Here is a 25,772-nt window from a genome sequence, read left to right on the forward strand (position 1 = left end):
GGTGCTGGCACCGGTGCCGGCGCCGGGCTGCCGGCAATTCAGAAATAACAGGACCAGGAAGAGGAGTAGGGCCGCTGCTGCCGCCGGGGTAGCCCTGGGAACGGGCCCCTATGCCATGGCCCTTGTATTCACCATGTTGACTCGTGCTTCCACGGATGGTTTGACAGCCACCAAGATTAATACCTGCCATTGGAATTTGAAATTGGATCGTTTTAGTAAAATGGATCAAAAGCTGCTGGTTTTTTCTGTAGCTAGCTCGGCTTGTCATTAAGCAATATTTAAAGGTGGTGATATTCCTGCAGTATGATGAAAAAAAATCTAAAGTGATACGAATATTATTATGGACGGTGAGGAAAATTCCATAATATCCGCAAGGTATCGCGTTCTATCCAGCTAGGGGAGGAGATTAGGAAAATCCGGTCCCCTGAGGTTAGAGCTGGGTTCCTGGTACGAGCATTTTGTTATCGTTGGATTGTTTTGATGGTGAGGATTATGCCGGTGCTTGATCTGTGATATTCATCTTATCTCTCTTGCCTCGACACGTGGCATGATCTCCACCACCCCAACGAATCTGCAGCGTGTATAGTAGTTACAACTAGAGAAGACGGGCAAAATTTATTACTCTTCTTATCTTATTTATAAAGAACTTCTTCTATATGTTATATAAATTAAGAAAAATTTTAAATTACTTTAATTTTCTATTAAAATATAATAAATTTTTAACTTATCCATATTTAATATATACATATTTCATGAAAATAATTATCTATATCATAATAAATAAATGATAAAATGGTACATTCATATTAAAAATTTAATAAAATGATTTATAAATAGGTCTAAAAATTTTTTTTTTTTAATCTTATAAATATGACGAAAAGAGCATATTAAAATGTGAAAGTAATCGAATTTATTTAGGAATCTTATACATCAAAGGCCTTATATAATCACAGGGCTGTCTTCTTTCCGAACGCAGTAACTCCAGAGAATATACTATGACTACTATCAGAATCTCTGGAAATTGCTCGTTAAATTAAAACCAGTAAAAGACTTGTCACCAAACAAAGGCTCGCTGGCCTCGCTCATGGCTGGCATTTACATACGCGATAGTGTCTCTCCAGTTGTATTCTAATTATCAAATCACCGAATGCTGTGATACACTCCTCCGGTCTTATTTACAAGCTTTAAATTTGAAAAGAAGTGTAGTCTATTTTATAAGTTTTAATTTGAATTTTTCTTAACATTTAATGTATTTTTCCAATGTTGTCCTTAATCATTTCTCTTTTATCATATTTCCTCACACATTCTCTTTTGTCCCTTTTCTTATTTATTATAATGACATATTTGAAAACAAATTAAAAGTTTATTTCTAACCTATTTATTGTTTTTAACTAATTTTAGTTAATTTTTTGTTATTTATAAATTAGTTATTTGAAACTTATAATAAGGATCAGGCAGGATACTTAAACTGTAATCAAGGACCTTATTTTCTTTCTTTTCATCCGTGTCTTCCACTCGTATGCACTGTAGATATGCGTGTGTGTATATATGGAACTATTGAAGTACGCCATCATATGCTTTTGGTTCGTCACTGCCATCATATGCTTGTGGTTCATAAACATATATATATAAATATATATGTATGTATGTATGTATGTATGTACTCCTCCGGTCCTTAATATAAGATCCATTTAACTAATTTGATTAGATTAAGGAAGTTAGGTAAGTTAATTAATTATAAAAAATGTGACATGTTTTTCCTAAAATACCATAATCATCTTTCTTAATATCTCATCTCCCTCTTCTACTTGATTATGGTTGAGGGAGTATCCATAAGGGTACTTTAGAGAAAATTGATAAATATGATAAATGAGTCTTATATTTAGGACCAAAACCAACTCAACAATTGGGTCCTATATTAAGGACCGGAGGAGTATGTATGTATGTATGTATAGCTGAAAATTGTTGTGTTATTTACCGAAATGTATATTATGTATATAGTCGCCAAGCAGAATTAAAATTCATAAAACGATCTCATTCCAAGGGAAAAAAAACCGTCGTGAAATGTTGTGCATATGGAGTTTACGGTAGCAACAAATCAAAACTAGAATCAGAATGAACATGAACATCAATACGTGATTCATGATGGACGTGAAGAGGTAATTAATAATCAAGTTTGAGCTCTTTTGTTTTGTTTTGTTTTTTGTGGCCAACTTTGAGCTCTTATTCATTATATATAGAGTACACAGGATTGGGTAGAGATAGAACAGCTAGATATAGGATAGGCATGCACGAAAGAGCCTAGGCGATGGAGCCGGAGGCGGTAAAGCCGCCCTGGATGGAAGCTCCAGTGCCGTGGCCCTTGAAGGTGCCGCTCTGCTCAGTCTTGCCGCCGATGGATTCAGTACCGGAGTTCTGGTGGCGGGACCCAGGCGGGGTGGGGACAGGTGCAGATGCAGGAGGATATGGTGGTTGCTGCTGCGGCTGAGGAGGGTAACCGCCATATGGATAGTACTGATACTGATATTGAGGCTGAGTAGGATATGGCGCCTGAGCTCCTACACCAACTCCTGCATAGCCATTAACGTTCAGACCTGCCATTCTTGATGATGATGATGATGATGATATATAACTGGTCCAAGTTTTCAACTTCTTGATGTTAAACTGGGGTTTCTACCCCTCTTACACATCGATGCTTAAGGGATTATTGAGCAGCAATGTAGTGATCGTGTCGTGTAGTGATCAGGGAATATATGTCTGCAAGGGAGGACGTGATGGAAAGTTGAAGCGTCTACTTTAGGAGAAATTTCAAATGTACATTCGTCTTTATCTTTTGTTTAGTTATATAGTTATTATGGCATCTCATGCTCTCCAAGTGGGCTTCTGACACAGTTTCTTTGAATCCATCAATAGAAATTAAGAAATAATATATGCTATGGAGATAATGTACGATTGTTTTTTTTTTTTGGTAAAGAATTTTTTGGAAAGGGGTTGAGCTCACCCACGATCCAAGGGCAGGGCGAAATCTCCCTTCCTCCTAGGCCATACCAATGTTAGGCAGGGCAAGTCGTCAATTACCCTTAGGCGTTTATCTAAGCATCCAGGAGCTAGGATGCCTTCCCAAGCGCCGCGACTGGAACCACAACAAAGTAGTACTCCTCAGGGATTGAACACATGCCAACTTGGTCATATGTCTCACCCCTTCGCCAGTTGAACCCACGGACGATGGGTGATAATGTACGATTGTTATTTCAGTTGGATTATTATTAGACCTCACTTTTTGGTAAATTTGTTTATGACTTTACAATAAAATGAAAGGCTAGGCAACTTTTGGAGTAGAGAAACGCAGCAATTTTGCATGGGTCGAGTTTGGTTAACCTTGGCGATAGCCTGCACTGTTCATCTCGATTTGTTATTAATCCTGACTTTACAATAATTTTTTCCTTTGTTTTTTTGGGTTCCCAAAAAGAAAAAGACATTGATTTGTTTAGTATCACTTTGAAGACTTACCTAGTCTTCTACCACTCTTGCCAGCTTGGTTCCCATTTTATCTTTTGCTTTCTTTAATTAATTTGGTCCTCGGATCAATTCAGAATTATATATTTACGTTTAATGGAATCTACGCAAAGCTGAGCAACTCTTTTCAGATCATGAATGAACGAACCAATTCTCTCTGGTTTATTTAATGATCTATCGATGTAATTTATCATTTAAGGTTATGAATTTGTGGTCATATATAGTTTAACTTTGAGTAAAAGTAAAAGCACGTAGCCACTAGACAGCCATGGCATAAACTATACAGTGGATTAGCTTGATGTTATTTAATTAAAATATAATTAATCAGTAAAAAAGTATTTGAAATAATATAATATTACTTGTTATTGCTATTAATGAATAAGGAGCTAGTATGCAAGTAATTTATATTTAACGAAATTTTAAAGGTATGATTTAAAAAAAAAATTACATATTTTGACATGGATAGGATGTAATATATGATCATGGTCCCATCCAATTAAATTCATATATGATAATAAAATAACATAAAATTAGTGCGGAATAAAACATATATAGAATGCCATCTAGTTCAAATTTTGTGCAAATTATACCAAATCCCCATGTCATTAAAGGGAAGGTAAGTGTGTGTATTGTGTTTGGATGCATGAGTAGTCCCTTTTATGAGGAGAGTTAGGATAGGGGCATAAAAGAATTATAATTGGCCAAAAAAAAGGCCACTCATTTTCAATATCTTTTTTTTTAATTATTATTTTGTCACCATGTAAAAAAGTCAAATATTTTTCACGTTATAAGAGTAATTAGTAATTTTATTTTAAAAAAAAAATTATACTCATTTCTTTAATATTTGAATCTTATTCAAATACGTGAAACAATTTGAAAATTTAATGAGTTACGCAAAACCGTAGAGATAATATCATTCATCTATATGCAGTAGCTATGTATAAATTTTATGTTATATATATATATATATATATATATATATATTGATAATAATTGATAATAATCATTAACGTAGGTATCATTTTCTCCATTGTAGCTACGTTTATAACTTGCTTTTACAACTCCTTAGTTTCTCTCACCATATAAACACATATATAATGTGTTGACATCTCACTGAGAATCACAAGAATATAATAAACCAAATATCCTGTCACCGCAGAAATTATTTACTGCATAATATGCTTAATAATTATGACGCGCATCTTCAACTGCGTTGATATATAGCTTCCCCTTCCACGTGCGTACGTTACAAAGCGATCGATATTTGGTAATTTACTTAATGTCACCGGAAGCGGTGAAGCCGCCCTGAATCTTAGCTCCGGTACCGTGACCCTTGAAGATTCCTGTCTGAACAGTGTCGCCTTGAATGGTTTTGGTGCCGGAATTGTGGTACCGGTCAGAGGCAGCAACAGGAGGCATTCCTGCTCCAGGAAAACCATAACCATTTGGATTGTACTGAGGTTGAAATTGAGGCTGCATCTGAGGTTGAGCACCGTAGGCCCCACTCATGCCTGGATATCCCGCAAAAGCCATTGGCGTATTATATGTATCGTAGTTCTAGAACACCCAATTCTTGAGATTGTTTTCGCTTCTGGACTTATCTGTCTTGGGTGATTAGTGGAAGCCGGATTTTATAGTTGCAGGTTTTTGGTGTCTGTGCGGAAGAAGACAAGTGATGATTAAGTTTTTGCCAGTAGGACCATGAAAATGGTATCAAGTGCGGATCAAGTGGGGTTCTGCAAAAGTTCATATAAATCCTACTTTCCAAAAAGTGGGGATTTAATACGTTAAAAGTTCAAGGAATCTATGCAAAAGCTCATATTATTGGTCTTAGAATCTTTTCTCTTATGCTGATAAGATGTAAAGATGCTTGATAAAGTGAAAGTATGACAAATAGTCTTGGGAATCTGATATAGAAGATGACGTAGCATCATTGTTCCTTACGCTGTAATAGAATTCACATTTCACAGTTCACACCGTAGCTAGGTTGTGTCCAACGACTGATAGAAATCAAGTTGACAAAGTATTGAACGAGGTCTGGGAGCCCTTCGATGCATCTGAGGACTAAACAGGTTCGAAGTTAAAAAAAGAAAACAAAAAATCAACACCAGAGTTTCACAAGATTTAGGATTTGAATATGACGAGATGGAGCTGGAACTGTGAATGGCTTTGGCGATGCAGAGGAGAACCTACGTTCTGAATTCTGCAGAAAGGATCTGAGTTGTTTTAAGTTTCAACAACATTTAACTCGCGTAACGGCGTCTTCAAAGTTTATTTTAATTATAAATTTGGTATACAAATATGCCCTGTTCTGGTCAGAGATGATTTATGAAATCCTTCTTTTGAAAGAAGAAAATGACCAAAAGTCTCTCTCTTTCTTCATATTCCCCCTCCTTCTATTTCCACCAAATGTTCCCTCTGTTCTCAAGCAAGACACGATCGGTTTGAAGAACTCCATAAACTCAACAAAGCATTCATAGAAACAAAAGGTCATTAAGTTTAATTATTTAATTAAGAAACAATTACAGTGAAGGTTGCATCGATACAAATCACTTATTTGAATACATATATAGGAAGATATATCCATGAGTGCCTGCGCAGGTCTGCATATTTCTGGGTTGTTGCCTAACGAACGACGAAGGAGCCATAGACGGTGGCTCCATTACCGTGGCCCTTCACTATTCCAACCTGAGTAGTAAGCCCACTAATATACTGCGTCCCAGTATTCTGATAAAGGTCATAACAACGATCTGGTGCAGCAATAGAACCGTTTGGATTACTATAATTAGAGGGTTGGGGTTGAACTTGATGAGCCGCACTCATATACTGATCAGTGCCCACGGAGTTAGAGGGAGCTCCACCAGGACGAGCACTGCTTGCCATTTTGTGACTGGATTTTTGTGTTTAACGCAGCTTTGTTTGGTATATTAACAGGTGATATAATAATTGAGAAGCGCTCTCTTTTTATAGAAGAATGAGGAGGATTAATTAATTATGTTTCTTTTTGAAGGAGAAGCGTGAATTTTACATTGATTCTTGGCATGGCTTGGATGCTTTTTCTTGTAAGAATGTGGTATCTGGTTCTCTATGAATGGTCATCTCAAGTGCGAATGTCACACCAGAACCATAGGATCTGACAATATCATCAACAGTTGAATACGTGGAACCCATGCAAAAGTGATCATTGGCTTTCATTTACAATTGGATTGGTGTTCAGATTAGCTAAACCGCTTATCATTTCCCCCCGGCTATATGTATGTATGTTCAGACCTTGAAGTTCCCATCTTTGGAAGCAATTAGTGGATTTGAATATCAATATCTGTTTTTGCGATTCGGATAGAATTACACAACCAGTAGTAGAGGGAGGGTAGCAATTCCAGTAATTCGTGGTGGCGCCCTCGTATTCTGTCGTCATATCAAAAAGGGAAACTGTCAAATTTGTTTGGAAAAATGTGGGGAAAATAGTGTGGCTGCTGGGATTCGAGCCCAGGTCTCCACGGCCACAACGTGGAATTCTTACCACTAAACTACAGCCACTTTGGTGTCCTTTTTCTCTTCATAGGTCGTAAATGACCAGGGAATGAAGCACAATTTAATGTTCATATATTATTCCTCATCAGACTTGTCGACAAAATCTCAGAAAACTATTCGTAAGTAATTAAACAATAGTCTGAAAGAAATTTGATTATAAAAGCATCTAAACGGTTCAACTTAATTCCAAGACTGCTGATGAAGGGAATTAGAATCATGAATGGCAAAAATCAGCCTCAAATATGAATGAATTTATATTCATAACAAAAGGTTTGCCCCACATAGGAACTATATGATGCGAGTGAAAGAGTTATTTTCGGGGTGTAATGAATGAATGGGCCTGACCTTCATGGGGCAAGTTATGTTAGTGGGCAATGTATGTGGGCTCATCCATCTCGATTCTGTGGACATATATTTCCCTTTAAAAAAAAAATTAGAGGAATAAACACCAATTGAGACTACAGGTACAAGTGTACAACCTGCCAACCTCGAGAGCTTATGTTAACTAAGCTACAGGTAATCAGCTGTAAACAAACACACGCACGCACGCACACATTTCCTCCTGCGATAAGCATTTGATCCGCTAACATAACTGCCTCATGCTCCAAGCCCGCATTAAGATCAGGCCCCTTCGTTGCAGTAATCGCTATGATCTTAACTTTCATTACCAAGTACCAACAACGGATGAGAGTAAAAGGTTTGCTTGTGTGTATCAGTAATTAATCAATGAACAGTCCTGTTTATAACGTACATGCAAGTCCATTCACCAACCCCTACGATCCTACACCATGCTATCAGTCATCTTTTGTCATATAAGCTCAATGGATATCCTAATTAATTGCTTTTATGTTTATAACAGATTATGGGGTTTTGGTTGGAGTCTTACGATTAAACTCTGCGCATCAGACTGACATGAAGATGGAAGTAAAGCAGGCATATTTTGCAACAAGAACCAAAAACAAAAGTTTACACATTCTTGATATATATATCGATCCTTCACAAGATGATAGTTCAAATGAACCAAAACAAGCATTTTAATTCATTCACGTACGCTGTGATCAAAGGAATTTCCAGACAGAAACAAAGTAAAGTGGAGTACCCTTCCAGCCACAAAGCAAACTAGTTCCATTCTTGTCAAACGTGCAGAAACTCCCACCGGCAAATCTCTTAGCCACCAGCTCCGCCTGGTACAACGACGACATACTCAGTTCTCCCTCCACCATCCCAAACCTCTCGAAGAAAGCCCTCCACACTTCAATCTTCACGTTCCTAATCTTCCTCTTCTCTCCCTCCGCCGCCACAATATCCCTAATCCCATAACTTAAATATAATGACTCCAAAACCGTCCTGTTCGGATCGTCCCCTTCCATGGATTCCTCCACACAGTCGAAAAATGCACTGAAGTAGAACAGAGCTTCCGTAAACCGCTTCACGAATGACTTTGAGTTGTGGTTTGCTTCCACTTCGGTCACCACCATCACGATCGGGTTCAAATTTCTTATCACCTTCATCATCGCTTCTAACTGATCTGCCTCTGCAATCAGGGGCCTCAGTGCGAACATGGCGTAAACTGCGATTGTTTCCTCGCCGTCTAGCTCGAACAGTTCTTCCTTAAGCTCATGCATGTCGGATACCGTAACTATATAAAACGAAAAGGGTATGTTCATGGATTTTGCAAAACTGGCTAATCTCTTACCCGTTTCCCTCAGTGAATCTTTCTCTGTTGTTCCTACTGCTGTTATTTTTAAGAGCTCGAGTGGGCATTCTCGTCGTAATGCAAGGGCTTGCATGAGAATGGTCCATTGCAATCCTGTTCTGATTCCGAGATCGATCATGTGAACCTTTTTTGAATCGCCTAGTTTGTCCAAGATGGCTTGGATTCCGGCGAACACTGCAACCTGACAGAAAGGAAGCTGTACGTGGCATGCAATAATAGTAGGGCCTGGATTCTGCATTGACTTGTCGGGATCGAAAAGTGTGAATTCCTTTTCTCTGTATTTATGATAATGACGAGGGATTTCTCCCACCGGAGAAAATGGAGGAGCGCAAGCTCTTCCTGTTTCTCTGTTTATCCTTTCGCGGAGGGCCTCGCAAAAGTATGAGACGACACGTTTCACGGCGTTCCCAGTCTTGGAAGACTGTGATTCGCAGTGGTCAAGAAGTTTGGCTGCTCGTTCGAATTGACCCAACCCGACTTTCTCGGCAGAAGCGAGAAGAGATTCAGCGAGCTTCACGTCCCCTTTTTCTTCTTCGGAAAGGCTAGAGTAGTAGCAATCATAAGGTTGGGGAATTAAATAATCCAAACCCTCTGATTGATCTGAATACGATGATCGGATGAACATTGCTCCGGCGATTCTCATCACATCCTCTGTTGAGAGCTTCTTCCTTTCTCTCAAATCATCAATAGGCTGAAGCTGATTATCCTCATCTGGCTCAATTTCGCGGTATAAACGCTTTAATCTATTACCATAGTTGTTGAGAAGATCAAGTGAAGCTAAAGGGAGAGACAAATTCTGGTCCTGGTAATTCTTGTTAGGTCGGGAGAGATCAGCCATGGCTAGGATTTGATCATCAAACTTGGGGGCGTCACCGAGCGGCGAAGAGACGACCATGTCGAATCTGAGATTATCCAACGAATCATAATCCAGATTCGACAATTGCTCCTTCTGTTGGTTAGTGAAGGATAAAAAGGAATCTTCTTGGGTTGAATAGTCATGATCGGGGAAGAACCCGAAATTCCCCGAGTCTCCCCAGTCCTCTGCTTCAGAAATATTAACGTTTTTCAGTCCTTTATCTTCATTATGATGATGCTGATCCAGTGGATCTGACGACACCGTCCAGAAATCGTTGTTGGATGAACTATATTTGTCCTGAACTACAGCTTCGAAATCGAACTCGCTGAATGGATACCAATCTCCCATTATTTCTTGGCTCTCTTTCTCTGTTCTAAAACTGTCTGAAGAGTTCTACATGGGAAATCCAGCTAGGACGACAAGTATGATAATTACTTTCTTATCTTTCTTCCTTTTGAATTAAACCATATATAAATCATAGATTGAGGACGAGTTTCGATTATTCCAAGATAAATATGACTAAGTCTTACGTCCCTTTGTCGAGAGGGTTATCGAGGTTGTCAATGGGACGATATGATCGACGTGGCCCTCTCCTTGGTTCTGTTACGGAGAGCCAATTATTTATAAAGTAGCAGGCAGAGTAACTTACGGAAGTACTTTTCTCTTTGGATTTTGTGTCAAAAAAATGAATCCCTCCATATTAATTGCATATACCTTTTATTTAAATATATTAATATAGATTTTAAATCTAAATACCAAAAACACTCTCAGGCCACATATATTAAAAATAGTAGAACGTTATTGGACCCATTCTAAGGCATTTGGTTATGATATTGATGCCAAGATGCCAACTCACAGTGATCGATCAGCATTCAGCATTGAGAGGCAGAAAATCCACTTGGTGACTAAAAGACGCGTCCTTTCCCAGACGGCAGTTTACAATTTGCTATTTGCGTTAGAGATCTTCTCCACAGCCCTCTTCATTCTCTAAGTCAGAACTTTTAACCATCAGGAGATCTACTAGTTGACCATTTACACACACATCCGTGTGTGTGTGTGTCGGTGAAGTGAACCAACTTGTTATATATATGAATGATTAATTTGTGCACGACAATTTTTGATGAACAGGCGTAATTAACCTTCTTGAAAAACAGGATATACAGATGATTTTGGCCCATTTTTCTCTTTTTGCTTGGGTAGTTACTAATTCGATAAGGGCATTAGTTCCAAGCATCAGGATGTAACTATATTATTTGAAAACATAGGGGTCGTCTCTGTGAAAGTGCAACAGTTCTAGGCGTTTACACGGCTCATATTCCAAAACTCAACTTCAAGCTCAAGAACAGTCAGCAACGCAAGTTCAGATCTTTTGAGCAGATCATCTGAAGCCCTTTGCAAGCGCCGAGTGGCAATCTTTTGCAGAGATTGGCAATACTGACCAAAACCCTCATTTCCCCACCTCTCACATGTCTCCTTCAGTTCTGGTGGTGCCTTAGACCCTTCTTCAAGAACGTGTGCAAAGCTCTCCTGATACACTGCTTCTATGGTCCATAATGCTGTTATAACCTCTGTGTATTCCATTTCTGGTCTCATCAATTTCTCCAGGAACCTATCATGGCAGAGCAAAGAATGCATGCAATTTACCACAATAAATAGAGATCAAAGCAATATGAACAAATGCAGAGATGTGGTCTTTTACAAGACCCACCTCAATATACAAACTTGTTAGCATGCCTTTACATGTCAGCCATGGTTTATTTACAAATACAGAACAAGTTTGAACAAGAAACTTTTCAAGGACAACTCACATTTTTTTTAACAAAGTCTAATGTCATGAAGCAGCGCTTCCTTCCACAAGTTACACACTGACAGGATAGCTTTTGTACGTATGAAAAGAGATTAAATAGCAGGATCTCTTTTGATCTTTATACTAACACATTAAATCTATACCAGAACGTCTCCCCACAAGTAGTAAATCTTAGACTAGATGCTACTCACACTTCCCAACTTGTCTTCAAAATTACACATTTCCACATAATAAGGCGATGAACTCCACTAGCTATTATCCAATCACGAAGAAGAAGTAGATAACGTATTGCATATAAATTGAGAAAGATGATCGGTGGATAATAAACTTCACCTGCAGTAGTTAATATTAGCTTGCTGAGGAGCGACGTCAGAAAGAGGAACATCCCACTTGGAGGCTTCTCTTTTGAACCATGATATCTCATTCTCCAGAGAGGCCATTCCACCCAAAATTACTTCCATATCTGAACTGTCATCCGATTCCTTCCACGCTTTTATCAGCACACTAGCCACAAATGGGACTAAGGCTCTGACAAATAAGTAATCTTGTGCCTGCATGAGCATGCGTGAAAAATTTACGTCTCATGAATAGTTTCAGGCCTTACTCACAAGAGTGTCCTTAGAAACACGTCAACCAGGCTCAAACAGTTCGTTAAAGCCTCTGTCGTTAAAAGCCACATCCTTAATGAATCGAAGAGGCGCAAGCAATTCTCACCAGAGAAAGTCAAAATCGCATCATAAAATACGTGATGGAACAGGAAAAACACTTTTCCCTCAAACAACATCAAAAACTCATTCGGTAAGAAAGGTTAAACAGTAAATTCAAGATCGTGTCAATATCTAAGCACTAATTAATAAAGAAGGTGAATTGAATCCCATGACAAACACTTTCATAGTTGAAAATCACAGGCAGTTCATAAGAAAAGCAAGTCAAATTAGGAGAAACCAGAAAACCAAATGAGTAAAAGAAGTATAAATGAATGAATGATTAAAATGAAACAAATAACACGGAACGGGAAGTGAGGTAAGAACCAGCCATGTCTTGAAGGAAGCCATGTCGATGGTGCCGTCGCGAATGGAGAGAACGAAAGGGTGCTTGGTGGCTCCGGTGAACTGTAGACGGTGCTTCCTCAACCACGCCTCTATAATCCCTATTTTCTTCTCCTCTGCCTTCATCCTCTCCTCCATTTTCTCTTCGCGTAGTATACTCTGATGGAAGACAAATTTCAGAAAGTGTATGACTTTCACGTTGCTTCTGGGGGCAACATTAGCAGGCTCCTCGAAGACTCGGCGTCATCATTGGGCTTATACGTGGCGGTCCCCGGACACAGCGTCCCATGCAACACCCCATCTGGCATTCTTAATGGACTCAGCCCATTGCCTAAATATCCACAGTTCTCAACTCGTCAACTTACGAGTTTAGCAAAAGCCCGTTATACTAATAAGAGTTGGTCGAGGGAGCTAGTCCTCCGTAGCGAACCAGTTTTTACTGAAAAAGATATTTACATTTTGTAATTAACAGTATCTTAAATAAAGTTACTTTTAATAGGAGGCCTTAAAAAAAAACCCTGTTATATTGGGATATGATCTTGAAAACAAATTTTCAATTGTATTTTATAAAATACTCCCTCCGTTCCTTATTATAAGAGACGAATAACCGAATTACGTTGATAAAAAAACAGTTAAAATTAGTTAAGAACAATCAATGTATAAAAAGTATAATTTTTTTCCAAAAATGCCCTCATTAATAAGGAGAGAGAGCATGAGAGAGAGCAATTAAATTATTAAAAGAAAGAGAAGTGGGAGGGAGGGAGAGTGTGAGTTTGAGACAATAAATATGGGTAAAATAGGAAATCAACACACAAAAATAAAGACAACTTTTAAGTGTCTCTTATATATAGGAACATGTTATGAGCATTAAATGTCTCTTATAATAAGGAACGGAGGGAGTATAAAATAAGTATGTGAGAAAAATTTTATGTTAGTTTGTATTATCATATTTACTAAGGGTGGAAATACGCTAGGTTAGACTAAGTTTTAGCTAAATAGGCTTGGACCTGTATTAGAGATCTAAAGCCTGGACCTAGGCCTGAGCCTGAGCTTGCATGTAGGGTTTTTTTTTTTTTTAAGCTCGAGCTTGAATCTTCAAAAGGTCTGATAAGGTCTGAAAGTCTTTTTAAAAGCCTACTTAAAATTTAGGTATTTAAATAGGCTTAAAAGCACATGTCTCCAAATTATGTATAACTCTTCAAACCTATTTTAAAGCCTACGTTATGTCTTAAAAGCTTAGGATTTATTCTCACATACAATATAAGATAATAAGAGTCTAGTAAGGAAAAAGAATACTTAGTAACAACAATGGTTTCAGCAAATATGAATAAGAAAAACCAATTATATGTTGACTAAGGAGATATATTTTCTAAAATCAACCAAACCCAACAAGTGGCATGTAAAACTAGATTTTACCTCTTGCTTTTCTAGCAGTATTATAATATTTCATTTGGGCATTACTAAAACAAACTTACTACAATTATTATGCTTTAGTGAACAACGTAAATCAAGGAAGAGGGAGTGAGCTAACGTAATCATCTTGAGTGATCAAAGAAAAGAAATATAGAGGTGAAAGATTGATTGATGAATGGGTTGTGTTTGTGTGTGAAGGATGGGATGTGAAACTTAGGATTATGGCTAAGTTAGTAATTTTATAAATAATTTATAAAGTTCACCTAAATTATATTATATAATAGTATAAATTAAAAAAAAAAACTAAATAGGTCAAGCCTGTTGTCTTGTAAGCTGGGTCTTATAAAAATAGGCCTGGCCTGTTTGTCTATACCTCATAATAAGCTTAAACCTGAGTCTGACCTATTTACTGGGTCCGTTTGGATCAACGATTGGAAAAGCAGCTTATAGAAAAAGTAGCTTATGGAAAAGTGAAGTTGGTAAAAGTTAAATTGGATAAGCTGAATTGTGTTTGGATTAGAGTTCAGACAAGCTAGTTTACAAAAATGAGATTGGAAAAAGCTTGTTTGGATTATAGTTGAGTAAAAGTAATTTTGGCTGAAAAATTACCAAAATGGGCATGAGTTTTAATAAATAATGAAACATGATTAAAAAAATAATTTCACATAATACAATGAAATTAAAATAATTTAATATGAAGAAGTCATAAAAAATATTTTAAATATAAAGTGAAACATAAAAAAATAAAAATATATTTTTAGGAGCATATTTAAAAATAAAAATATATTTCTAACTTATTCATTACTTTCAACTAATTTTAATTGATTTTTTATTATCTACAAATTAGTTATTTGAGGCTTATAATAAGAACCAAAAGAAGTAATAAATTTCTTAACTTTTTCTCTCTCCATATTTCAAAAGCCATAAGCCATAAGCTATAAGTCATAAGCTGTTAATTTTAGCTTATAGCTTATTGTAGCTTTTCAAATAAAAGTCCAATTGTAAAAAAGCTGATCCAAACAAACTCTACTTTTGTCAATCGAGCTTATAGAGCTTATAAGCTACTTATAAGCTTCAAATAAGTGTTGCCAAACAGGCACGTAGTGCCTTCGATAATAATTTGCTTTCGAACTACTCGCTTGATCCAACCGGAGGGAAGACCAGCTCCATTATTTCCAATAAAAGACCGGCACGTAAGAAAACACTCGCCCCATGACGTGTCAATCCGAGAGCGAACGTCCTCGTTTTCATATCTCTTTTCCGACGCGTTTTCCTCCGGTATATTCCAAATGTGCATAGCTTGAATTCTTGTCCAGCGCTGGGCGTTTGCCGTCGTATTCAACCCGCAGCCGTGGTGGAGTCGGCAGCAATAGTGTCCGTGCAGGATTTGATTGAATAAATTGTCCCGTCAAACTTTGTATACGTGGTTTGAGGTCTCAAATTATGGCGGAGAAGTACAACCTGAAGAACCCTGCGGTGAAGCGTATTCTACAGGAGGTGAAGGAGATGCAATCTAACCCTTCAGATGATTTCATGAGCTTGCCGCTTGAGGTATTATCTCTTTTCACCTCAAACTAATACTTTCAAGGAGTTCCTGTTCTATTAGGGTTTGCTGTCCAGGATCTCTCATCTTGTTCTTCAATTTCAAATCACGGTGCGCATATTCGACGTTCTTTTAGTGGAATTATCGACCAATGGGGTTTGATTAAGCTCTAGAGGTAGCCTTTTGTTATGGTGTCTAGCTATTTATTGCAATTAATAACGTTTTTTGCTAGCAGTGAAAGTGAAGACCTTATCCCTTCCATCAATATAGTAGAGTTCCTTGATTAGGCTTGTGGCTGTCACCGAATTGCGAATCTTGACTTTTTTGCGATTTAAGAAAGAATCAGAACGCCTGCCTTCACTGATCTGTGGCTGCGTGTGGAGCATAAGTTATTTCCTCATTGAAAGAAACCAGTAGATCCGACTCCTCATCAGAAGTATGCGTCTGTCCTTTTGAGTGACGGAGATCAGAGGCGTCATAATTTTCGTGGTCTTGGTTAAGACTAAGATAGTTGTCTAGGCACGGAATTGAAAGGGTCTAGATTTTCAAACTGAAAAAATTAAGGTCTTATTTATTCCTTCGTTTGAACAGTTTACCTTAGTGGAAGTTTTATCTTTATTTCCCTTTTATTATTGTTGATAAAACATGACCACATGAAATTAATTAAAGTTGACTTGAACTTTATCATGCCATCCACTCCTGTATGGGAAAAATATTCCTAGGCGAGGCCTTGTTTCCTTCCTTATTTATTTTCTTTTATCATGATAAATTAAACTAATTATCGGGTGGTTCCTTTCTTTTATACTTTTTGTTTTTATACCATTGCATTATCGAAGTTCAACCAAACATTTTAGAGTGACTGGATTATTTTAGAGCCATTTCAAGCTCATTCCACATTCCCCACCGAATCATATGTACTATAAGCTCATTCCCAATTCCCCACAGAATCATATGTACTATATGAACCTGAACTGTGAAGGCGCTCTTCATCACTTTTATTTTTAATTTTTTTTCCCTCTATATGAGGGTGCGTATTGTGCATGATTTTTCCCACATGGTCTGGATCTATCTATATTCCTAGTTTCTTGCTAATTTAAACTTTGCATTTGATTATGGAGCGGCATTGCCTTGTTTTTGCTGTCTTCCAGAAGTTTTCTTTAACGGACTCTGATATGATAATTTTTTTCAGGAAAATATTTTTGAATGGCAGTTTGCAATAAGAGGGTCTTGTGAAACTGAATTTGAGGGTGGTATTTATCATGGACGGATTCAGTTGCCCGCTGAATATCCATTCAAACCTCCTTCATTTATGCTGTTGACAGTAAGATTTTCCCCCTTTAGATAGATTAGATTGTTTTGTCATATTAATTTGCATAATATCTTTTACAGTTGTTCTGCTTTAATTTTTGTTGACCACTCTTTTCTGAAATTTCAAAACTCAAGTCTATCATAAGTTTTACCGTTATGTTGCCAGCCTAATGGTCGTTTTGAGACGCAAACCAAGATTTGCTTAAGCATATCAAATCATCATCCAGAACATTGGCAACCATCTTGGAGCGGTAATAACATCTCCTTTTTGGTTTGGTACCCTGCTACTTCTAATTATTTTGCAAGTCTTGTTCGAGGCAAATTAGGGACACAGCTTGCATTATATATTGCAAATATGCCTTTTGTGGTTTTTAGAGTTACATGAGAGACTGATTGTTTTATGGCATTATGTCGCTTGTTGCTCTCCAGCTATAGAGCTGCCCGAGATGTTTGCTTGTGGCCTTCATAATTCTTATGAGATATCGGTGCTGTCTATGTTGCATTGGAAACTTGGCATTGCTATATTCATATAGATATAATTCTCCTCACATAAGAGTTTTTTACTATGATGTCCCAAGGTTCGTACCTGGCTGATGTAAATTTCTTTTTATCAGTAAGGACGGCTTTAGTTGCATTGATTGCATTCATGCCTACCAATCCCAATGGCGCATTGGGCTCATTGGATTACAAGAAGGAAGAGAGGCGTGCATTGGCAATTAAATCTCGTGAAGCGCCTCCAAGATTTGGAACTCCTGAACGTCAAAAACTTACTGATGAGGTAAAATTTGTTTTCTATTGGTTTTTAGCTGGTTCATGTTTTCTGCAATTCCTTGTGCTAATTTTAATTTTGGATCTCAGATACATGAGTATATGCTGAGCAAAGCACCTCCTGTTCCCCAACATAGCCCATCACAAGACCCTGAAGAACAACACCATGAAAATGGGGAAGATGTGAGCCGGGTTAGTTCTCCAAATCCAGAGACGCCAGCCCGAGAGGGGCCTCAAAGTCGAACAGAAGTTGACCAAATTGTTGAAGAAGAACCGGCAAATGCGAATCCTCATCCTATTGGTGTCGAAGCTTCAAGAGAAATTCCATCTAGTGTTTCAAACAACCAGCTGTCCCAAGATTCAGATAAAAGGGTTTCGAATCCAAGGCCAGAAGCAAGGGCCCAGAATGCTGATGATCGTTTGTTCACATTGGCTGCAATTGGACTTACAATCGCAATCGTGGTACTGTTGCTGAAGAAGTTCATCAAATCTGTTGAACATGGTGCAGTTTTCATGGATGGATCGTAGATGTACTCGTTTGTGCTGGCTTCTGCGTTCCTCAAAAGTGAAATATTTGTATATCATGAATTTTTAGCTACCTTTTGATGCTGTAACTATAGTAATATAAATGCACTATACAGCTGTCAGCTACACCGGGTGCAATTTTTTAGCGCGCTTATTTCATCCATTATTTTTGGATAGTTCATTGTCTACTTCCTGGACCAAGTGCAAAAGGTTTGCTATATACAACATTGAATCCCGCTTTGGCAATATATTTGGCAATTCTACCGTTGGCAAAGGATGGTTGTTTTTGGATAAACTTATATGTTTGCTTATAAATTTGTAGGCCCTGTTTGGCTTTAGGTCCATTTTCGTGTGATGAGAAAATTAATAATAGGGAGAATTATAATGAGGTCTTAAGAAAAGAAAAAAGTTACAAAATAAATCTAAAAAATTGTCATTGTTCATTGTAGAAGTTGTCATTACAGACTGTGCGGGTTGTTATTAAGATTTTTTAGTAATTATTTCTTTCACTTTGGATTTAATTGTAATTTTTCTTTAATAATAAAACAAATGGGGTATTGGAAATCCAATTAATGTAACATTGTGACAGCTGCTTTTGTTATGCTAATTACCATTACAATTTATATTATATGGAATTTGAGAAAGAAAAATAGTGTTCATAATTTACAATGAGTGTCACTTACTATAAATTTTATATGTTAAATTAATTGTATTTAAAATCTCTTATAATAATTTGAATTTCGATAAAGCAAATGAATTATTATTTTTAATCAATAATCCTATTAGTGATTAGTAAAATGAACAATAAATAGCGTTTAATGATATTTGTAGTTACTAAAATACTCTTAAATCCATTGAATCTTGGTTGCAATTAATTTTATGATCGACCACCCGTGACCGTTAACTGGTCAATGCCCCCAGTCAACAACCATTGCACGGCATGCTAGGCAATGAGGGGAGCCTAATGATATTTGCGTCACTTCACATAGAACGTTAATTTCGACTAGGCCCCCAAAAAAATTATTTTTTCATTGACGTCCCAAACATTAGTATTGTTCAATTCCATCAAATTTGATTATCGTTCTTATTCATATTTTCATTTCGTAACATAATAATGGCCTTTATGTACACAAATTCAGCAATATAGGCCCAAACACACTGAATACGCAGTTGATCATAAAACATGCAACGCAAACACTGACCATATATATGCACTCATATTAATCCAATACAAAACACAAAGATCATAGAACAGCATTATTTTGCTAGAATATAAGTTCGTTTTGGAAAGGAGCAGAATACAACTTATCCAGCCGACAAGGAAATCATGGCTCAACCAGATGAAAGCTTATTGACTTCGAGCATGCTACAGAGACAAAGCGGCTTCAATGGGACTCTGCCTTCACCACTGTCACAGGGCAAGACGCGTTATTCATTACGTAGTTGCTCACACTGCCCATTATAGCCCTGTCAATTATGCAGAGAATGAACAACAACTCAATATCTAGTAGGAGTCAAAATGGACAAAATTCCTAAGTATCTCCTTATCCTTAAATGTCGGAAGAGTTTTTCATCCAAACCAAACTGTAAATCCATGTTTCACACAAAGTGAGAAATGAATCAGTGTTCATGGTTTAATTGTTTTCTGTCCAAACTACCTGCGAACGACATATTTAAACTATGGTACCTTTTGACGGTCCCAAGGCCTCTGTTCCCCATAATAAGGCAGTCCAGAGGTATGGAATTAACTGCTTCGCAAATCTTCTCACGAGCATCTCCCCAGTAGATCTTCAAGAGAACTTCAACCTGCGCCAGAAAAAGAGTTGAGGCCACTCCGATGAACATTGAATTTGAACAATCATCACCTTTAAGGCCAAAGATGTTATAATTATATTTATACCTTCTTCTGCCTGGCAGCAGTTTGAACAATATCGAGTGTTTCGGCAGCAGGTTTCACTCCATACTTCTTCATGATCACTGGATCACAGAAGTCAGCCAGCGGAATCAAAGCTGCATTTAGGTTCAACGTACGGAAATCCATTTAGTACTAAATAAATATGGGGAAATGGTTAGAGTTTTGACAGTTCATAAAATCTTCTTATCTTGAAAGAGGAAGAAATACCATTTAGATCTATGAAAGGCTTAAAAGATCTATAACTAATAAGAAAAATTTTGCCTTGTTAAAGAGTAGGCAGAAAATCGCTTAAAATTGTTTGGACATATGCAAAGAAGGCTATTGGAGGCCCCGGTGAGGAAGGTGGATCAGACAAGATGGAATCCCATAAAAAAAACAGAGGAAGACCAAGAGGAAGACCAAGAAGAACGCTTAATGAGGTCATTAACGAGACCTCCTAGTCAATAACATATCTAAGACTGGGTTATTGACAGAGCACGATCGCGTCATGTATTTATATAGTCGACTCCACCTAGTGGGACAAGGCTTGTTGTTGTTATTGTAAAGAGCAGGCAGAATATATTAAACTCATCTCTCAAATTGGAATTGACCCCAAAAACTCTAGTACGAGAACAAAATCAGGACAAATAAAACAAACATGCTTCTCCGCAGTAGGTTTTTCAGTTCTAGAATTTGAACTCATACCATGGACATCGTTTCAGTTTAATAGAAATCAGAGATTTATAAAGTACTGCCTAGATCAGTTAGATTCTGGCACAAGCAATAGCAGCCCGATCGTGTGATTTAAGAATCTAATCATCAAACTACTTCAAGCAAAGCGAACAATGATCGATGTTGTTTAACTAAGTCGCAAAGCCAAGCGAGATTATACGGCGCAAGCAAGATAGAAACAGGCAGAAAAAAACAGAAGCAAAAGGAGGAAGCTCATTACGAGAACCAGTGGCTGCCCAGAGCTGAATCTCGGCCTTCTCGTAATCCGATTCGCGGCTAACGTTGAGAAGAATGAGGTGATCCCCTTCTCGGACGAGGTTATCCACAGTCCATTGGAGAGATCTGTTGCTGCAAGGTGAGAAATCAACGGCCACTCCGACTCTCCTATGAGCTGCCATTTCTCGGTTTGGCGACAAACAAGGCAAAGTGCAGCGTTCTGAGATAAGGCTTTGGTTTTTTTTTTTTTGGGTTATGTGAACGCGCCCCAGAGAAAGCTTGATGACGAAGACCGCAACTTCTGAGGCTTAGGCGCGAAAGACGACCGGTGAGATCTTCTATGCAGAAAAACCAAAAACGGCAGACATTTGAGACTGTTTGCTTTTGTTTCTGACCGTCGGATGCACCACTGAACAACGAACTACTCCATGATTAACAACTGGACGGCGCACATGGCAGAGACTTGGTGCCAGTACGGATTATGGATTATTAGATGCGCGTGACGCATAACTAGAGTAAAATATCATCAAAAGAGTAAGATAAACATTTGAATAATTTTTAAAAATGATTAATAACTCTTGATGATATTTAAAAATTAATGACATGGGTCTCTTTCAATTACTATTCTTGGATGTATATATTTTCTAATTCAGGAACTGAATGTGACCGGGACTCTGCAAATAATGATGCTGAATTAAGTAAAATAGGGTTGGCAACACCCAAAAAAAAAAAAAAAAGAATGACGCAAAATAGCAAGTTGCAAAACGAGGAAACGTCCCCCCGTCCGACTTCCTTCCTTAATAAATTATTGTATAATTATTTTATAGGTTATTTTGTTTATCATCATTTCTTAAAAAAAATTGTTTTAATCATTGGTTAGTATGAAAAACAAAGGAACAAGGTCTAAGTTTAAACCGAAAATTTTCAATCAGGAGTATTGGGCATTCAGAAATTTTTTGACGCAAATTAACCTGAAAGTTTAAAATCATTATATTATTACCTCCTATCGTTAAAAAATTAACATTGATTATTAGTATATTTTCAGCAATATGGGTAATATTGTTATATTTTTAAACTTTCAAAATAAATTTGTATTAAAAAAAATTTCAGATGCCAGTACTCCAAGAGCAAATTTGTACCTCAACCAAAAATAATAAAAATGTTTTAGGTTTAAATTAATATGATCTACATCACAACACAATATCAATATATCCTAACCATAATGTCGAGAAAATTGGTTGATTTTGAAGTTGATTGGCACTTTTCTTTTGTATTTTTTTTAAAAAAGTAAATCTGACACTAAATTTATGAACAAGAATATAAACATTTGAATCATTGTCAAGGCTCAACATACTTCAATTTTGTGACCACTAGATGGATTCAAGCTCGTTTATAGTTAAATGCTTATAAACGTTTTTATATAAGTTGAAATAAAATTCTTCTCACATAAAATTTTATGAATCACTATTGAATAGATGTTCAACTATTTTTCCTGTAAAAAATTGTGATCTCCGTTTCGTGTAGTAACAAGATATTTTTAGGATTATTATCGTACTTTAAATTATTTGTTAACCTTTTCCTTCTTTCCTATCGGTTAATACTTATTGTATGACACACAACCTGTATAACTTCTGGCCTTCCATCATCATTAGCTAGCATTTGCCGTAAATTTGAACTGCTTATAATCATTCATCATAAAATCCCACGAAGTTATTACTACCCTGTTGCTGTTGGCAATCAAAAAGGGGAAAGCACTCCTTTTTATTTTATTTTATTTTTTTGGGTGGAAATTGTTGTGAAAAACTGTTGACTGTGAAACTCTCTCTCTCACGCGCGCGCACACACAAAAAGCTCCAAGAGAATGAGCACAAAAAGTCAAATAAGGCAACCGCATTTAAGTTTCTGCCACCATGATTTCCCTTTTGTCACATAATCGTTCGCCTCTCCAACAACTCCTGCATAATAGAACTTCTTCACATCCACTCGATCGCAGAGGCTGCTGAAGAGTGAAAGAGCTTCTTCCTTCACCATATCCCTGTCCTTGTGCTTGGCCTTATCTTTACTGTCACTGACCACAATCCTCAGATGTGTGAACAATTTGGCATCTTCCTTGCAGCTGATGAAGGCTTTCATGAGCTTGGCATAAGATGTGAAGTACTGAATCTGATCAGAATGATGCTGCTCAAGTGCAATAAGATTTTTGAACAGTATCTTATTGTACTTCTTGGTTTCCAGTGGAGGAATCTCGAAAACCCCTTTATAAAAGCTTATGTCTAACAAGCTTGCGGCTGTGTACCTCATGAACTTGATTCCATGTTTCCGAAGATCTGATGCACACTTCATATCTTCTGCTTTTGGTTCCCCAGCTTTCTTTGATTCAACTATCGCATATGTAGGGATGTAGCACTGGTGGATAAGGTCGAGCAAATGGTTGCCTTCTTGGCTGAACTTCTCTCTGAGAAATTCCAGTTCTCCTGGTAACATCTTTTTGAAGAAACCGAGGGCAAGCTCGCTGAGAGTACGAGGTGTTGGTTTGGGCACAATCTCGAACAAACTCTGAAGAACCATCCATGGAATCTGGTTTTCTAGCAAAATGAGGTCTTTCCTGACGTCAAAGAACAGCTCCGAGGTGAATATGAGATCACCACGGCGTCTCAGACCCTTATAAGCATACTTCAAGAAAAGCTCAATGATGAAGCAGCCATCAATGAGCATTATTTCCACAAACTCGTCGCTCTTATGATTGAGTGTTCCTTCATAGCAATGTCTTGCTGTTTGCTCTATATCTCCCAGTGCTTTTATACATTGGTGCAATGTTGCTTCCAGGTTCGGCTTGCGACTGAGCAGAGTATAAAGGTAATGCAACTTGTGCTCTTCCTTGACTTTTAGGTTTCCATTTCTGTGATGATGGAAGGGACCAATGGAAACTGTATCAGGGATATACATTTCATTCCCATGATCATTACCCGATGTTCTAAGCTTCTCTGGCACTATGAAGATGGATCTCAATGATGAGATGGCTTCTATCCTTTCTTTAATGGAAGATACGAGTTCTTTGTTTGTTTCCTTGAGTTCGCCACTACCAGTTTCCATCTAGGGCCTGGCTTCCCTCTTTATATGGAAAATTGATACCTGAAAGCCTTTTTATATGTAAGTAATTATACTGTACTCAAAGAAAGCATAGACAAAAGCATGACTACAGTTTGGTACATATAACATACATATATGTATATGCAACAAGATTTGAAGTTAGCCATACTTAAAGGAAAATATAAGTATGAACATAATTCCAGAGTACTGAGAACATGAAGAGGATAGAGCCTTCAGTTTCCATATCATATGAAGCGCGCGCATCTCCAAAAGGGAATTATGCTTGTGCCGACTAGGCGTTGAACACCAGTATTGAATACTATGCCACACAGAGCACTTGTGCTTTGTATTTGCATCGGTTCTCATTTTTCAAAGCTCATCCTAAACTATTGAGAACTTTTTCATTACGACAAAAAATGAACAGTCTGCTTTAACCTGGCATTTTATGCAACAAGTCATCTATATGCCTTCAGATGGCATTTTAGAATTTACACATTCAATTATTTCATTCCTATGTGGGTAAAATTTTCAAATGGAATCAGTTCATAGTATCGAGATTGATAGATTTTGCATAAAGTCAAGTTCCAAGAATCAACATAGGAAGGCGGGTCCTTGCTTTGTAGCATTAAAATGATTATCTCTTTAACTAAACAACGAGCTAAGTCGTCAGTGAAAATGCTAATGCGATGAAGCAATGCTATTTCATGAATCAAATTGTTTGAATTCAATAATACATCTCAGACTTCTCGGAGGAAGAGGCACAAGGCAAACCGTCTATTTCAGTATTTTGATTAAGCCAGACATGCAGAAGAAATCAAAACAGGATAAAACTTTTTCATCTGGGGTCAAAGGTAAGGGATTCTGATAACCTCTCAAATTCTGATACTCTTCCTTTTTCTTCTTTTCCTGTCAGAATTCCCTTCTCCACCCTTAGACTAAAATTTGTGACCCTACCTGTAATTACGAGAGACAGCCCATTATCATCACTTTTTTATTAAAAAAAATTATATTTTATTTCTTAAAACAAAGATAAAATGCAAATGTGCTCGAGTGCAGCAGCATCCTCCAGCACATGAGATGAGGGAACCCAGCTGCTCTGCAGGTTCTCTCCTGCAAGACCCTAACAGAAGCAGGATACTCTGGTGCAGGAGAGGATTTAGGGGCTAAACTTCGGCCTTTAGGTAAATACGTAAATCAATCATGTGACATCTTTTACACATACCTTCGGCCTTTTAAGTAATCCTGCAATTAGTTTTAACCCAAAGTCGATATTTTCATGGTAGCGGAAGCACTCTGTTGCATTTTGAAGGTGATATGTCAGTTTTACGGCTAGAACTCCAATGCTGAGAAGGTAGAACATATCTATTTTCCTTTTTTTTTAATTTAATAAAAAATATAGAAACCACAGTTTTCAGACAGAATGCAAAGATTGATTAATGAAATTTCAATGGGGGACAAGAGAAGGAAAATACAGACCTGGACGTGAGCTGTTTAATCAATCTGTGATGCCAACCTGGTTCTTTATTTTTGTGGCCAGCGCCACAGCCAGAACTGTTGCATAGTATATTTTGTATAGACACCTTAACAAGGCAAGAAGTTATATATCTTGCCAGAACTACAGGACTTACCATACTAAAGAAAGAAAGTTCACTGGAATCCAGGATAACTTGGGAAGAATGGTAAGAATAACTGACGCAGTAAACCATTGAGTGGGGAAAAGAAAAAATGAACAGAGATGTCATTCCAGAACATGTATGAGCTAAGGCTCAAGCAAGGCTGAGAAAAAGCAAAGCTTGTTCCTAATAAA

At 37.4% G+C, this 25,772-nt stretch overlaps 6 protein-coding genes and 1 non-coding gene across 7 annotated transcripts; 1 reads left to right on the forward strand and 6 right to left on the reverse strand.

Moving 5' to 3' along the window:
- Positions 1–2,301: 2,301 nt before the first annotated feature.
- Positions 2,302–2,601, reverse strand: LOC114711488 (zinc finger CCCH domain-containing protein 49-like). The gene has a single exon (XM_028895898.1). The coding sequence runs from the start codon at positions 2,599–2,601 to the stop codon at positions 2,302–2,304; it is 300 nt and encodes a 99-aa protein (XP_028751731.1).
- Positions 2,602–6,981: 4,380 nt separating this feature from the next.
- Positions 6,982–7,053, reverse strand: TRNAH-GUG (transfer RNA histidin (anticodon GUG)). Its single transcript has one exon. It is a non-coding gene; the product is annotated as a tRNA-His (tRNA).
- A 915-nt stretch (positions 7,054–7,968) lies between these two features.
- Positions 7,969–9,984, reverse strand: LOC114711480 (DELLA protein RGL1-like). Its single transcript, XM_028895890.1, has one exon. The coding sequence runs from the start codon at positions 9,966–9,968 to the stop codon at positions 8,106–8,108; it is 1,863 nt and encodes a 620-aa protein (XP_028751723.1). The 5' UTR covers positions 9,969–9,984; the 3' UTR covers positions 7,969–8,105.
- An 856-nt stretch (positions 9,985–10,840) lies between these two features.
- On the reverse strand, positions 10,841–12,656 carry LOC114711482 (probable bifunctional TENA-E protein). The gene is made up of 3 exons (XM_028895892.1): positions 12,459–12,656; positions 11,761–11,978; positions 10,841–11,229 (listed from the first exon to the last, which is right to left on the reverse strand). Exons 1-3 carry the CDS (start codon positions 12,612–12,614, stop codon positions 10,914–10,916), a joined length of 690 nt encoding a protein of 229 aa, XP_028751725.1. The 5' UTR covers positions 12,615–12,656; the 3' UTR covers positions 10,841–10,913.
- Positions 12,657–15,176: 2,520 nt separating this feature from the next.
- On the forward strand, positions 15,177–18,209 carry LOC114711484 (ubiquitin-conjugating enzyme E2 32-like). Its single transcript, XM_028895895.1, has 5 exons — positions 15,177–15,440; positions 16,622–16,753; positions 16,907–16,991; positions 17,355–17,518; positions 17,599–18,209. Exons 1-5 carry the CDS (start codon positions 15,333–15,335, stop codon positions 18,034–18,036), a joined length of 927 nt encoding a protein of 308 aa, XP_028751728.1. The 5' UTR covers positions 15,177–15,332; the 3' UTR covers positions 18,037–18,209.
- Positions 18,210–19,093: 884 nt separating this feature from the next.
- Positions 19,094–21,184, reverse strand: LOC114711483 (universal stress protein PHOS32-like). Its single transcript, XM_028895893.1, has 4 exons — positions 20,880–21,184; positions 19,934–20,043; positions 19,721–19,839; positions 19,094–19,500 (listed from the first exon to the last, which is right to left on the reverse strand). Exons 1-4 carry the CDS (start codon positions 21,055–21,057, stop codon positions 19,419–19,421), a joined length of 489 nt encoding a protein of 162 aa, XP_028751726.1. The 5' UTR covers positions 21,058–21,184; the 3' UTR covers positions 19,094–19,418.
- Positions 21,185–22,541: 1,357 nt separating this feature from the next.
- LOC114711481 (UPF0481 protein At3g47200-like) lies at positions 22,542–25,474 on the reverse strand. The gene is made up of 2 exons (XM_028895891.1): positions 25,442–25,474; positions 22,542–24,007 (listed from the first exon to the last, which is right to left on the reverse strand). The coding sequence occupies exon 2, from the start codon at positions 23,966–23,968 to the stop codon at positions 22,751–22,753; it is 1,218 nt and encodes a 405-aa protein (XP_028751724.1). The 5' UTR covers positions 23,969–24,007; positions 25,442–25,474; the 3' UTR covers positions 22,542–22,750.
- Between the last annotated feature and the right edge of the window lie 298 nt (positions 25,475–25,772).

Source organism: Neltuma alba, unplaced genomic scaffold (genome assembly GCF_004799145.2).
Source record: "Neltuma alba isolate B1F8T4 unplaced genomic scaffold, ASM479914v2 tig00011291_pilon, whole genome shotgun sequence".
Taxonomy (NCBI): Eukaryota; Viridiplantae; Streptophyta; class Magnoliopsida; order Fabales; family Fabaceae; genus Neltuma; species Neltuma alba.